The following is a 14733-nucleotide window of genomic DNA, read 5'->3' on the forward strand; positions in this document are numbered from 1 at the left end:
TGGAGCCACTTCTGAAAAATCAGTTATCCCTATAAAAGCTAGTTATTACAGTACTAAAATTTAATCATTCATGTTATCCTGTGAGAAAGTCAACTAAATGAAAGTTTTTGCATTGTTTAGATTTTTTAAATGGGTTATCAACACCATTGTTGTCATTCTGTTAATTTGTGGGCTGACTAATATTATTGCAACATGTATCTTGCCATTCAGTGCAAATTCAAAGTGCACTGGTAGAAAATAAATATTGAAAAATCAGTCACTAGTATGTCACAATATAACTGGAAGCATTAGGTTCTGGAAAGTACCATAGATTTGTAATCATAGACCAGATATGAGTCTTGACCATGTTACTTGGATATATAGTGAGAGTTATCCCTATAGAAGCTTTTGCATCACTGAAATGAACAAGCTGGATTAGTCATCTTTTCAGCTTGAAATTTCTGATAACACAGTAGTTTGATTAACACAGGCTTGCTTTGAATCAATCATGGATGATGAAGCTTCCGAAATTTCTAATGAAAACAATTTCATCTATAATATGAACTAATCATAGTGTTTAGCACATAACAGGCATCCGATCAACATTTTTGAATTAATAAATAGATCCCAGGGTCAAATTGAGATTTCTGAAACATTAATGGTCTAAAACTTAATGATTAGTTCAACTTTATATTGATACACATAGATGACATACATTTCTTCGTCCTCTTAAACACAAATGATTTCTAGCTGAGTTCGATCTTTAATATTAGGGTCCTGAATTCTAGGAACTAAACAAAAAACCATTAGATACCTACTCTGACCCGAATGACATTGATCTCCACAGCCATCAGCAGTCCATTCAAGATGACCATTATGCCTGTGATGCAGAAACGCAGATCTGATACTCCCCAACCAGACTGCCAGTACTTGACCAATTTTATGGTTTTTGTAATAAAGGCCATTACCCAATACAGGAAGAGGGCTGAGAAAAGGAAAAGGAAACAGATTCAATCTTTCACTGATATTTTTCAAAACTTCACTGAAATTTCAATGTAAATATAATGCTCTTTAATAACAAATACAATTTTAAATATTCTATTTCCAGATCATTTTATCTGTTGAAAAAAAATGTATGCTTTAGTGTAGTATGGTAATGATTTTTAAATGTTAGTGCTTCCTCTTTGGATTATATACGACAGATGTACAGACATAAGGAGACATATAGGTAAGGATAGCCTAAACACTTCAGAGCTTGTGTAATTCTGTAGACTTAAAAATTTACTTTATCTTTTGGTCTTGTTTTTTTAAGAAGCCTTGATTATATGAAGAATTCACAAGTTGTGATTTGTGTAACCTAACCAATAGATAAGTGCCTTGCAACTCCCAGGGATATGTCTAATAGTGCTACCCTGGAATTATTATGGAATCCATGTAGCTATGTCATAGGTTTACTGCTTTACAAATCAGCATTCTAGTAGTGACCCTTCTCACTCAAAATGGCTTAAAACACCACACACAACCAGAGCACAGAGAATAATAACAATCCTACAGAGCAAACCCAGGCTGCAAGTAGTCGTGTCTGAAGGATAGGGATCTACACCATCACAACTACAGGCCAGAATTTTGCAGCAAATATGAGATGGAAGCAGAGACGTTCCTAGAAATCTGTTGTCACAGGAGAATATGAGGGAAACATGCTGAGAAGGCAAAGATTTATTAAGACACAGAAAAAAATAACTATACATGAAAAATGATGAATTATAGTACATCAAAATTAAAAATTTTATTGGAGGTGGAAGAGGGCATAGATAGGATAAGTGGTGATGAAAAAATAAAATAAAATATTTAAAAACTTAAAATTTTCTGGTCATTATACTTTATTAAGTAAATGAGTGTTCATGCCATAGACTAGGAGGAAAATATTCTCAAAACATGTATCTGATGATATACTAGTATCTAGTATATACAAAGTACTCCTACAACTCAACAATAAAAATACAACCAAATAAAAATTCAACAAAAGATATGAATAGCCACTTCACAAAAATAACAAATGGCCAGTAAACTCATCAAAAAGTGCTCAACATCACTAGTCCTTAGGGAAATGCAAATTAAACCCACATTGTGTTATTAATACATACCCACCAGCATGGCTAAATTACAAAATTAAGATCATCCAATGATGGAGAGCAAGTGAACAACTGGAATTCCCACACATTGTTAGTGCAACTGTAAAATAAGCCACTTTGGGAAAAGATCTTGTGGCTTCTTACAAATATAAACATTTTCCTACCTACCCTATGACCTAGCAATTTCACTCCTAGGTATATATCCAAGAGAAATTAAACAAAGAGAAATAAATCCACAAAAAGGCTTGCACATGAATGTTTATAGCTGCTTCTCTCCCCCCCCCCACCCCCATGATAGCCAAAACAGGAAACAGTCCAGGTATATATCACAAGAGGATGAAAAACTGAGGTATATTTATACAGTGGAATACCCACAGTTACAAGAACAAAATACTGATTGATACCACAATATGAATGAGCCTCAAAAAATCATGCTGAGAGAAAGAAGTCTTACACAAGAGTTTAAGCTATATGATTCAATTTATATGAAATTCTAGAGCAGTCAAATCTAATCTATGGTGGGGGGAAAATCAGATTAGGTGTTGCTTTTGTGAAAATGAAAATGAGGATTGAATGGAAGGGGCACCGGAGAACTTTAATGGATGATGACAATGTTCTATCTAATTACAGGCTTACACAGGCATATATGCATTTCGCAAATAAAGATTTCTGTACTTCAGTATGTAAATTTTATCTCACAAAGATAACTGTAAATGTGTTTAAACTCTAGTTAACGATATGCATGTTGAAATCATCAGGGGAGGATGCATATTAAGGTTTGCAACTTTATTTTTTGCAACTTACTTTAAATACATCAAAAATAAGATGTGCTGATCTATGAAGAGGGACACAAAGATGTAGATATTTGATAAAATAGAAAAATATATAAATTGAAGAATCTAAGTAGTAGATATATGAGTATTTGCGTAATTCTTTCAACTCTCTGTATGTTTGGTAATGGTCATAATACAATGTTGGGTCAAATTTACTAGTTTTGTGATCTTAAAATAAGTGTGATCTTTCTAGGTCCAAATATTTCTTTCCCAAACTAAGGAGAAAGTTAGACTATTCTTTACCTCTTCCAGAAATATGATCAAATTATGCCTGGTATCTACATAAGAATTACAGTCAGATTCTGATCACATTTCCTTCAAAATATTATTAAAATGCACTTTCCCTTTCTAATTCTATTTTATAACTCTTTTATCATCAGTTTTTCAGAAACTTAATGTCTAGTGTATTGAATTCCCAATGCTATGTATATTTTTGCTGTTGCCATCAGAAATTTCACTTTTTGGGGGCATCTTCATAAAAAATTACTGTAATAATATCTCTGTCATTTTGTACTAAAGAGCATTCTAGTAAGATAATGCAGACATTGATAAGCCATTTAAATTAATATTTATCCTGCCTACTTATTTTTATTAGATTATTAGATTACCTTTGCCAAATCAAATAATGCAATGCACCATAAAATTAAATAATCAAAATATTCTTACCCATTTTAAATTTTAATGAAAATGTGTGGAAAAAATGTCTGGTTTATTTTTTTTAATTTCTTTATTGATTAAGGTGTTACATATGTGTTATTTCCCCTACCCCCCGCCCCCCGACTCATGCCCTCACCCCGCTATTGTCTGTGTCCATTGGTTAGGCTTATATGCATGCATACAGGTCCTTTGGTTGATCTCTCCCCCTTACTCTCACTCAAAATGTGTGGTTTAATTATTACTTTTCTTAATTTCTCTATCAGTCAATGTTATGTTCCTCATATACAATCAAATGAAATTTATGAACCTTATAAAACTGTAAGCATTCATTCACACCCAAACACATACAACTCTGTCTATAATTTTAGGAGATTCACAGGTCCCTGAAGCCCATCCATGATCCACGCTCTATACTTTCCTCTTAGCTCTGTTTATGAAAGTGTACAACAACGAATGCTAAGATGGGTCAGAATATTGAATATAACTAATTGGGATGACTTACGTTATTTCAGCGTAAGGAAAAAGTAAAGAACATTTTAGACAGCCTCTGATTTCTACAGGACTGGGAGGCAAGAGAAGCTGAAAAGATGACGTTAGGCATGATGAGAGGCTGTGCTTCCTCCTGCAGGCCCCACCATGGGGATGGAGCCTGCAACCCGCCCCACAGTGGGCACTGCCCTGACCCATTGCCCTGGCCAGGAATCGAACTGTGACCTCCCGATTCCTAGGTCAAGGCTCAACCGTTGAGCCATGCTGGCCAGGCAGGACAGCATCGTTTTCAGCATGCTATGAAGGATACTCTGCCACACAGAGCCCCCCAGTTCCTTGGCAGCAATTCTAGGAAGAGTGTGACATGCCCACAGTATCAATGAAAGGCTTGTACCTTCAGAAAATGCCTCAGGGCTCCAAGCCAAAGGCAGAAACATGTGGAACTAGATATGATGACTGCTTCATGGGACCATACAGTGCAATAGCTCCTCACAAGAGCTCTGATTCTTAGAGTACAGCTTCTGCAAGCCGGAAGGCCAGCACATGCCCTCCACTTTCCTGCTGCCACACACTAACACCTCATGAGGGGTGTTTAGTGGAGAACAGAGGTCCTCAGGATATGAGATGTTTCACAGCCTAAGGCAATTCAATTTATCTTCCCCTCCACCTTTATTGGGAGACTACAGAAGAATGAAACATTGTAGTTTTCCCATGTTTAACTCTTCCCAATCCCAACCCACGCTGATAGCAGTTTCTATGAGAAAAGGGGAAAACAAATAGCAATTTTGGGGGAAGGCGGACACTCGATCATACTTACCTAGAAGTAATTTAGGAAAATTTGATGTCTCAATGTTATGATAATATACTATTGATGTTGTAGTGGCAACAAATCCCATCACGGCTGGCATGAAGAGGTGGAGATGCCGCGATGCCCGCCGTCTATGGAGAGCGGTACAGTGTCAGTGTCTACAGCTGATGGCTCCAGATAGTCTCTCATTTTGTTCCCAATTTCCTCATTAAAACTCTCTTTTAGCAATCAGAGATTTAAAATACAGAATACAGGAGTAGTTGCCAAGAGAACATATAAGAAAGATTATGTTGGGGTGACATAATTCTATTGAAAGGATCCACCTTAACATGGAGGGCTGAATAAACACAGCTAAACAAGACCTTAAAATGTGAACAACAAAAGCAAATATATAACTGCTCCAAAGCTAAAGGGAAGACCTGCTGAAATATTTTAACACCTATAGCAAGTAAAAACAATCCACTGAAAATAAACTCTAATGTATGTGGAAAGTATGTTTATTTTTTTATAGCTTTCCTAACCTTTGCAGTGATTTCTCCGTTTTCATTAATTCATTGAATACATACGTGTTAGCTGGTCCAGACACTGTATTAGATTCTGGGATGCAACAGGTCACAAGACAAGATACAGTGTCTGTGGTCACAAAATTTAGAGTTTATGGAGGATAGTAATAGTATATAGGAAATTACAACCCAGGTGAAGGGACGGTGAGCACATACAGAGCTAGTGTCTGTGACAGAGGAAGCTTTGTTAAAACAAAATGGACTTCTGAATGGAAACTTTAAGAATAAGAAATTATGCCCTACCCAGTTTGGCTCAGTGGATAGAGCATCAGCCTGTGGACTGAAAGGTCCCAGGTTTGATTCCGGTCAAGGGCATGTACCTTGGTTGCGGGCACATCCCCAGTAGGGGGTGTGCAAGAGGCAGCTGATCGATGTTTCTCTCTCAATGTTTCTAACTCTCCCTCTCCCTTCCTCTCTGTAAAAAATCAATAAAATATATTTTTAAAAAAGAATAAGAAATTACTACCCAGAGGAAGAGAGAGGAGGCCAGCTCCAGGCAGAGGGTCTAGATAAGTTCAAGGGTACGACAAACAATTCAGTATGATTGCAAGAAGAAGAGGCTTTGTTCTGAAGACAATAGAGACCTTGAGGCGGGTCAGAAATATGACAGGACAGATTTGCAAGGTAGACAACCCTCAACTCCTTTTGCAATAGCAACGCCACACAATGGAACATTTATATTTTCTCAAGTACATAAATATTTTAGTGCATAAGCAGTATAGAAAAGAAAGTAACTTTTTTGAGAGTGAGGGAAAGAGAAACATTTGGGAAAGTCACTTCAGAAGAGGTATGGTTGGCAATGGAAACTGAAATGTAAAAAGGAATCCACTTGTCAGGAAAGTGGTAGAACTGCACTTTAAAATGAGGGAACAGAATGTGCAAATACATAGAAGCATGAAACAGTATAACATCTTCAAAATTCCAAGTAGTGTAATGAGATAGGATAAAGGGCTTTGTATGCTATGTAAGGAGCTAGAATCTAATCTTGCAAAAGATTGAAACATTTTAATAGGTAAGTGGTACAATCAGATTTAAGTTTTAGACAGATCAATCTATTAGTAATGGGAATAATGGAGTTGAGAGGTAGTGTTCAGGTTTGAGGTGAGGGGAAAGACTTGGAAGGAAAGAAAGCAGTTAGCAAAGTATTGGTATAGGCCAGGTGAGGGATAATGAAACACTGACTTAAGATTTGGCAGCAGAAACATGGAGGAAATAATATATTTGCAAAATATTAATTGTTAAAATGACAGGACTTTAATAGTGTTACATGCCCTAACCGGTTTGGCTCAGTGGATGGAGCATCGGCCTGCGGACTGAAAGGTCCCAGGTTCGATTCCGGTCAAGGGCATGTACCTTGGTTGCGGGCACATCCCCAGTAGGAGGTGTGCAGGAGGCAGCTGATCGATGTTTCTCTCTCATCGATGTTTCTAACTCTCTATCCTTCTCCCTTCCTCTCTGTAAAAAATCAATAAAATATATATTTTTTAAAAATAGTGTTACAGAATGAGGCTGAGGGTGAAGGAGATGTAGAGAATAATTCCCACGGTGCCTAAGTGGATGGTGGTGTGAACAAATAAGATTTTAAGAGGATGAACAAACTGGAGAGAGGAAGCCAATAAGTTTCAGCAGGAATGTGTGGACGAATAAACATGCAAAGCAAGTTGTCTAATAGGCAAGCGTATGTAGAGATTTGTAACATGAGCAGTGAGGAATTTGGAATCATTAATTTAGACATATTAATGAAAGTGTGATAGCATAAAAACTGGCTTAAGAACAACCCACCACTTTTGAAGTAGTTCAAAGAGAAAAAGTAGGAAATAAATATTTCATCAGAAATTAAGCAATACTTCTAATACTCTTTAATTATTGAACAAAAGAAAGAATTTTATAAATCACTTAATATTTAGGATATTTTAAAATAATCATACTAGTTATGAAAGCATACAAAATATTGAAAAAACTATACTCAGAAACATATTCAGTAATAAATAATTATAATAAAGCAAATAGTCAATTAAAGAAGTTTAAAAAAAGAATGATTAAACATCTTTAAGGGAAGCAATAATAAAGGATGAATAAAGATAGCAGTAGCTACTGTAAGGTTTTACATGTACTGTGCCATTTATTTGTGTCTTTTAACCATTCAAGTTTTTTTATTAGGATTACTATCATATTGTTAGTGCTCTACTTACAAAATTGTCTGGGTTGCAACTGGTTTCCCCAACCCTAATCTTTCCCTTAAGCTCTATTATTTTTAGAGTGTGATTCACGGATCTCAGTGTTCTGTGGTAGCGTATGCATCTCATTATAGTAGAAAATCTTTAGTCAGAAAGTTAGGAAGAAAATTTAAAAAGTGCACATTCATGGGGGACAAAAGAATAATTTCAAAAAAGAGAAAATGATTTTAAAAATCCCAAATGAAAACATAATAATAGTGAAGATTTTAATACACATTTTAGAATGTAATGGATTAAATAATATAAAAATAATAAAGATATAGGACTTTAGTAATCCAATCAGTAAACTCAATAAAATTTCATCTCCTACAAAGAATATATATCAAGTATTCTACTATTACGAAAATATTAATAAATCCCCAAAGTATTCATTTAACAAATTACATGCTCTTATAAGAAACCTATCAAGTTAGACTAAATAGCAAACTAAAAATGATTCCTAGACCTAGGAGAGTATCTATATGGGAATCATAAATTATTTACATAGAAATAAAAAAAGATAACACATTACAAATATCAACGCAACAGATAAGGATATTTCAAAAGAAAAATTAATAGCTTTAATATCTGTATTACTATAAAAATCAATTATTCAATTAGGAAGGTCTTTGCATTGTTTTGCTAAGTATAATGAGCATAAGTAATATTTTAAGTAAAATATAGTTCATAAATATTTTGTTTAATAAAATAAAGAAGGAAGGAATGATTAGCTGCATCAAATATAATAACTATGTTCAGGAGAAAAGAGTATACATTAAGATGTTATTAATGTTCATTGGGATTCTTGTAGAAGCAGTTTCCAGAATAGGACAAGGCAAGAGAAAGCAAACTAAGTCTATGGGTTCAAAAGTAACTGGCAGATGGCTTTGGAGAGGCTTGGATAGAAAGGGGAAGGGGAAGACGGCTATAGCTGAAGAATGGGAGGAATAGGGCAAGATCAAAGGTTTACCTCTGCTTGTTTTTAACATGGATCTCTTGTACCACTACCACTATAAAACAAGGTCCTGCCATTAGCATATGTCCTCATCATTATTAGTTCAGTCTCTCTTCTAAGTCTCTGACATCAACCATGAGGCTGGAAAGAAGAAGTCATCCTTGCCAATGTGATGTCAGGGTTTTAGGAAATATTGGACTAACTAATCTTCCACTTTATACATACACATAGAAACATGTCAAGTCAGTCCATACATATATTAAGGGAATAAAAAAATGAACACTAGAATTGGCTATGCTAATACGATATAGTACAAATATGCCAGAGTGTTTTAAACAATTATCATTAAGATAACAACAGCCAATGAAGCTTCTAAATGCTTGGAGACACGGCATATCTTAGAGCCTCTGGTTTTTCTTTTTATCAGAAACCACGATGTGCACATATATGTAAAGAACTCTCATACGACATTACAAAATAGTTGGCTCTGTGTCAGAAGTTTAGAAGTTCCATTCCTTGTTAATTACAACAGCAAAACATAAACAGATGTCAAGGGAAGTTTTACTAGATAAGAGGAAAATGAATGTTTTTTGGAGCTTTCCTTTTAAAATCTTTAAAGGCCCTTGCATATCAATTCTTCATGAAAGGTGTACCATTTAGCATAATTTCATAATCAAAACTTTTCTATTATCTAAGTTTATTTTCTGTTACTATGTGATAAAAATATTTTCCCTACATTATGTTCAAGTTTATAAATAGAATTCATTATATTCTAACTGCCTGATACAAACTTCTTTTATAAGAATGACAAAATTCCTTCAAAAGTCAGGGTTTTAATGACAAACCCTGATTTTAAAATAATTTTGTGCTGTGCCTCGATTTGTAGCTATATCCTAACAGGTTCTTGGACTCCTTTAATGCCTGTCTCATCTATATTTGCTTCTTTACAAGATAAATGGAAACATCTGAGAACTGGTTATACATTTATATGTAAATAAATAGTTATTAGAGCTATATATATATGCTATTTATTCCTAGTTTGGAAGACAAGGTAAACATCAAAGTGTTTTAAAGGACAGAACTTTCTGCCAGGGCTACATAGATGAAGGAGCAAAGAAAGAGAAAGTACGTTAATGCATACAAGCCATGGAGATCTGTACTTGTATTATCAAAGACATTAAGTAGCAATACAAAAACATGGCCAACATGCTTGATCTTCATAGATACTGGGTGGCAGCTGTTGTTCCTAAGTTATGACCAAAAAGTTAGGCCTGAGATGGCACGCTCTTAGCTACTACCCTTATCAACACAGTCTCTTGTATGCATAGTGTAACCACATTAACTAAGTCAAGTCACTTACGAATCTGAAACTATGCCTTCTGCTATTTCACAAACATGCACAAATAGGAGAGCAAACGTCAAAATCCATCTCAGGTTATGTCCAGGAAAGTGAAGCCATGTGTTGTGATGAATTTGTACTTTTGAGCTTTGACTGCCCCACCCTGAAAAAAGAAAAAAGTAAAGAGGTAAGTAAAAGTATCCATGATAATCATGGAAATAATTAACATTGTGATATGCTTTGGGGAGTTCATGAAACCTAGCGCTTTCTAGAGAAACAGGGGAAATCCTGACCTATTTTCATTATGTTAAAAAAATAATTTCAAAATTATTTTTACAAGACTACCTAGGTTAACGAGTTAACACTTACGGCATTGTTCAGGAATACCACCACCTCTGAGTGACAGCATGATTATTTCATGCTAATCAGAGCTCTTACTGACAGGTTTCTGATTCATTCAAAAGGAAAAAAAATTAATGATAATATTAATATAATAAATTTGGTGTCTAAAATCTCTCAAAACATAGGATCTATGGGAGACTAACAAAAAGGGTCATATGTGGTGATGAAATATAGAACTCATTAGTTGAGTCAATGCTTAATCATATGCATATCATGTGAGAAAAATGAAAACCTATGATTGAGCCAGCACTATTCAATAGTGGTAAAGATATTTTCTCAAAGAAAGCTAAAGTCTTGTTCATTGTTGAGCTTTAAGCAGAATCAATGGCCCGTCTAGCATGGCTCAGTGGTTGAGCATCGACCTATGAACTAAGGTTGTAGTCTAGATTCCCAATTAGGGGCATGCAGGAGGCAGCCATTCCATGATTCTCTCTCATCATTGATGTTTCTATCTCTCTCTTCCTCTCCTTTCTTCTCTGAAATCAATAAAAATATATTTTTAAAAAGAACAAAATAGGTTCACCCTTAGCTCACCATTGGAGAAAAATTTCATTACATTCAGTAAAATTTTGATGGTTTCCCTCAAACAACTAGAGTAATGCCAACTCATATGTGGTATACTAGGAAAAAACTCCACTTTGTCTCATTTGTCACCATTTTTTCTGATTTTTTGAATGCAGAGAAGTCCCACATGTGTCAAGAATGAATGTATTGGCCACCATGAATAATGCTGCGATGAATACAGGGGTGCATATATGTCTTTGCAAATAAATGTTTTCAAATAGGAAACAACTGGTGTCTATTGACAGATGATTGGATAAAAATATATGGTACATATATACAATGTAATACTACTCAGCCATAAGAAAATATGAAATACTGCCATTCGTAACAACATGGATGGACTTTGAGAATATCATGCTAAGTGAAATAAGTTAATAACCATAATGATTTCACTCATATGTGGGATAAAACTGAAAGCAACAAATGAACAAACAAGAAAAACAAACAAAAACTCATAGACTCAGACAATAGTGGTTACTAGAGGGAAGGCAGTCAAAGGGGGGCAAATATATGATGATAGAGAATGACTTGACTTTGGGTGATGGGCACAGAATACATACAGATTATGTATCATAGAAATGTACATTTGAGACCTATATAATCTTATTCATCAATGTCACACCAATAAATTTAATAAAATAAATAAATAAATTTAAAAATGAGTTTTGTGCCTGAAATATTGCAGGAAGAAATTTCTTTATGAACAAATGGGATTCCTTGAAGCATTCTTTAAAAAGAAAATTGATTCATGTCTTATTTGTTTCCAAATGAAATTACTATTAGATTATTAGTTACAGTTAACATGTTTTACTAGAATTTATGCCATAAACTCTTGCAGGCAAGCCCTGTGTCTTTTTGCAGCACTATAGTTTTCCTCATACTTGATACCACTTTGAGATTTATTTATGTACTCTTACTAGCTCAAGTAGCCAATATTAGAGATAGTCTGCATTTTTCCCATTGACAATGTTCACTCCAATTCCACTTGATTTAAATATCTTTTTGCCAGCCTTTGTGTTTGATGCTATAAATGCAGATAGGAATGTCATAATACTTATTCTAAAGAACTTAATTGGCCCTGACTGGTTTGGCTCAGTGGATAGAGCATCGACCTGCGGACTGAAGGTCCCAGGTTCAATTCTGGTCAAGGGCATGTACCTTGGTTGCAGGCACATCCCCAGTGGAGGGTGTGCAGGAGGCAGCTGATCGATGTTTCTCTCCCATCGATGTTTCTAATTCTCTATCCCTCTCCCTTCCTCTCTGTAAAAATCAATAAAATATTTAAAAAAAACTTAGTTGTATGTCAAAAAAGAATTATTAATTATAGAATTGCACTTAAAAAAAAAGATGTTCTAATTTTGACCAAACGCCACTCGTAATTGTCCTACAAATAATACCACATAAATGACTAGTATTCTATAAATGGCCATTGTAGTCCCAATATATTGGTTTAACATGAAAAACTATGTGTCAAGAGTATGTTGGCCTTTGCATGACATGATATGCTTTAGTATAACAGAACTTCCCTTCCAGCTCCAAGAAAAGTTAGTTGTTCTAGCAGGTTAATTCCTAGGAAAATTTGTTCCTATATCTGTAATTGGACTACAATGTGGTATATAGCAGTCCTCCCTTATCCTTGGGAGATACATTCCAAGACTCCCAGTGGATGCATGAAACTGAGGATAGTACCAAACCATATATATATACACACACACACACACACACACACACACACACACACACTGGTTTTTCCTATACATACTTATGATAAAGTTTAATTTATATATTTGGAAAAACACCAGATTAACAAAAATGACTAATAATAAAATCAGACAATTTTAATAGTACATTGTAATAAAAGTTAAGTGAATATGTTCTTTTTTTCTCTCTCAAAATATTTAATTGCTCTGTATTCACCTTACCATTTAAAATAAGCATTTTATGACTTCTCTTTGATATATTTGAACTTTCTTACTACTCTTGCACTTTGGGGTCATTATTAAATAATTACTTGAACACAAGCACTGTGATAGTGTGATAGTCACTGAAGTGGCTAAGTAACCAATGATTGTGGAGCATGTACATCATGGACACACTGGACAAAAGGATGAACTACATCCCTGGTGGGGCAGAATGGGAAGGTACAAGATTTCATCATGTACTTAGAACAACATCAATTTAAAACTTATGAATTATTTATTTCTGGAATTTTCCATTTAGTATTTTCTGAGTGCAGTTGACCGCAGGTAACTAAAATTGCAGAAAACGAAACCATAAATAAAGGGGGACTATTGTTATCATTTATCTTAACTTTGACACATCTGTTTCACTGGATTATTCCAGTGAATATTCTAGGCAAGTACTGTGTTTTAGTCATTTTCCATTCTCTTTACCTAACACAAAGTAAGACTCAACAAATGCTTTTGACTTACATCATTATCTTTTTCCTCTTTAAAAAAAAAAAACTATTGCTGCTACTTGATGTCCATTTCTAAGATGGCATGTAAATTCTATTCTACCTACAGAATATTAGGTAAAAAATAGATAAATAACTGGAACACATAATACTTGCTTGTGTTTGTTTTTGTTCTTATAGAGTTATATATCACTTCTCATCTTTGAGAAATTAGTCAACATTATACCAAATCTCAGCCATTAATAAGACCTTTTCATAAACATTAGTTGATGTAATATGGAATAGATTACTTACCAATAAACAATATTGGAAAAGTGATAAACAACAGGAAGACATGAGGAACTAGGTTGAGGGCATCCACAAAGCAGGTATTTTGTAAAACACCACCGTAGATATTATATGAAGAAATGTTGTTGCCACAGAATGAAAGGCTCATTTCTTATTTTATGGTTTACTCTAAAATGAAGATAAAAATGGAGAGCCTCTTATTATTAAATTTTCCATTATAAAATTATAGCCTTAAAAAGGTGTTATCTTCAACCCTCAGAAAAACCATGCAATGTTAGTAGAGTTATTCACAATTCACAGAGGAGGATACTGAAGTTCAGATTGGTTAAGTAACTTGCCAACCAGTAGAGTAGCTGGCATCCATACCCAGGTGTCTGACTATAAACTACGTTTGTCCAGTTGTATCACACAGCCTCCAATCTTTTATTTTAAAGAAAATAACTTACCTATTCTTATTAAAATAAGTAGCAGCTTAAGATTTTAGCCTCACTGGACTTTGTTTCTTTTCCACATTTATGTAAGCCTGGATTCTGAGCTAGATTAGTAAAGGCTGGCAATGGCTTGAATAACTAAAATAGTACTATTTTCCTCTCCCCTTTCATTGATTTTTTTTTAATCAATGGTCACAAATAATATTTTCTTTCTTTTTTCTTTTTTTAAATATATTTTATTGATTTTTTACAGAGAGGAAGGGAGAGGGATAGAGAGCCAGAAACATCAATGAGAGAGAAACATCAATCAGCTGCCTCCTGCACACCCCCTACTGGGGATGTGCCCTCAACCAAGGTACATGCCCTTGACCGGAATCAAACCTGGGACCTTTCAGTCTGCAGGCTGATGCTCTATCCACTGAGCCAAACCGGTTTTGGCACAAATAATATTTTCCCCTGGAAAAAAATAGTGTTACATAGAAAAGATTGGCCCCAGTAGGTAAATTATTGGAAAAAACAAATTTCAAACAAAAGTTTTATACAGCATTATATACATAGAACAACTAGTTAGAAAGCCTATGTATTTACAGTCTAGTAAAGCTTATTTGGAGTTCCTCTCACATATTATTTTTGGTAAACCTTTTTTGTTTTTATTAATCAT

The 14733-nt window shown here is 34.6% G+C and overlaps 1 protein-coding gene across 5 annotated transcripts in view; it reads right to left on the reverse strand.

The window, feature by feature from the left end:
• ABCC9 (ATP binding cassette subfamily C member 9) overlaps positions 1-14733 on the reverse strand; it is a 147086-nt gene that overhangs the window by 99981 nt on the left and 32372 nt on the right. For all 5 annotated transcript variants that reach the window (XM_079775594.1, XM_079775596.1, XM_079775597.1 and 2 more), the window contains exons 3-6: positions 13648-13809; positions 9993-10134; positions 4908-5029; positions 798-964 (exon numbers count right to left, since the gene is read on the reverse strand). In XM_079775594.1, coding sequence (XP_079631720.1) covers positions 798-964; positions 4908-5029; positions 9993-10134; positions 13648-13789 — 573 coding nt within the window. In that variant the 5' untranslated portion in view covers positions 13790-13809. The remainder of the gene's footprint in view (positions 1-797; positions 965-4907; positions 5030-9992; positions 10135-13647; positions 13810-14733) is intronic.

The sequence above is a fragment of the Cnephaeus nilssonii genome, assembly GCF_951640355.1.
Source record: "Cnephaeus nilssonii genome assembly, chromosome: 6".
NCBI lineage: Eukaryota > Metazoa > Chordata > Mammalia > Chiroptera > Vespertilionidae > Cnephaeus > Cnephaeus nilssonii.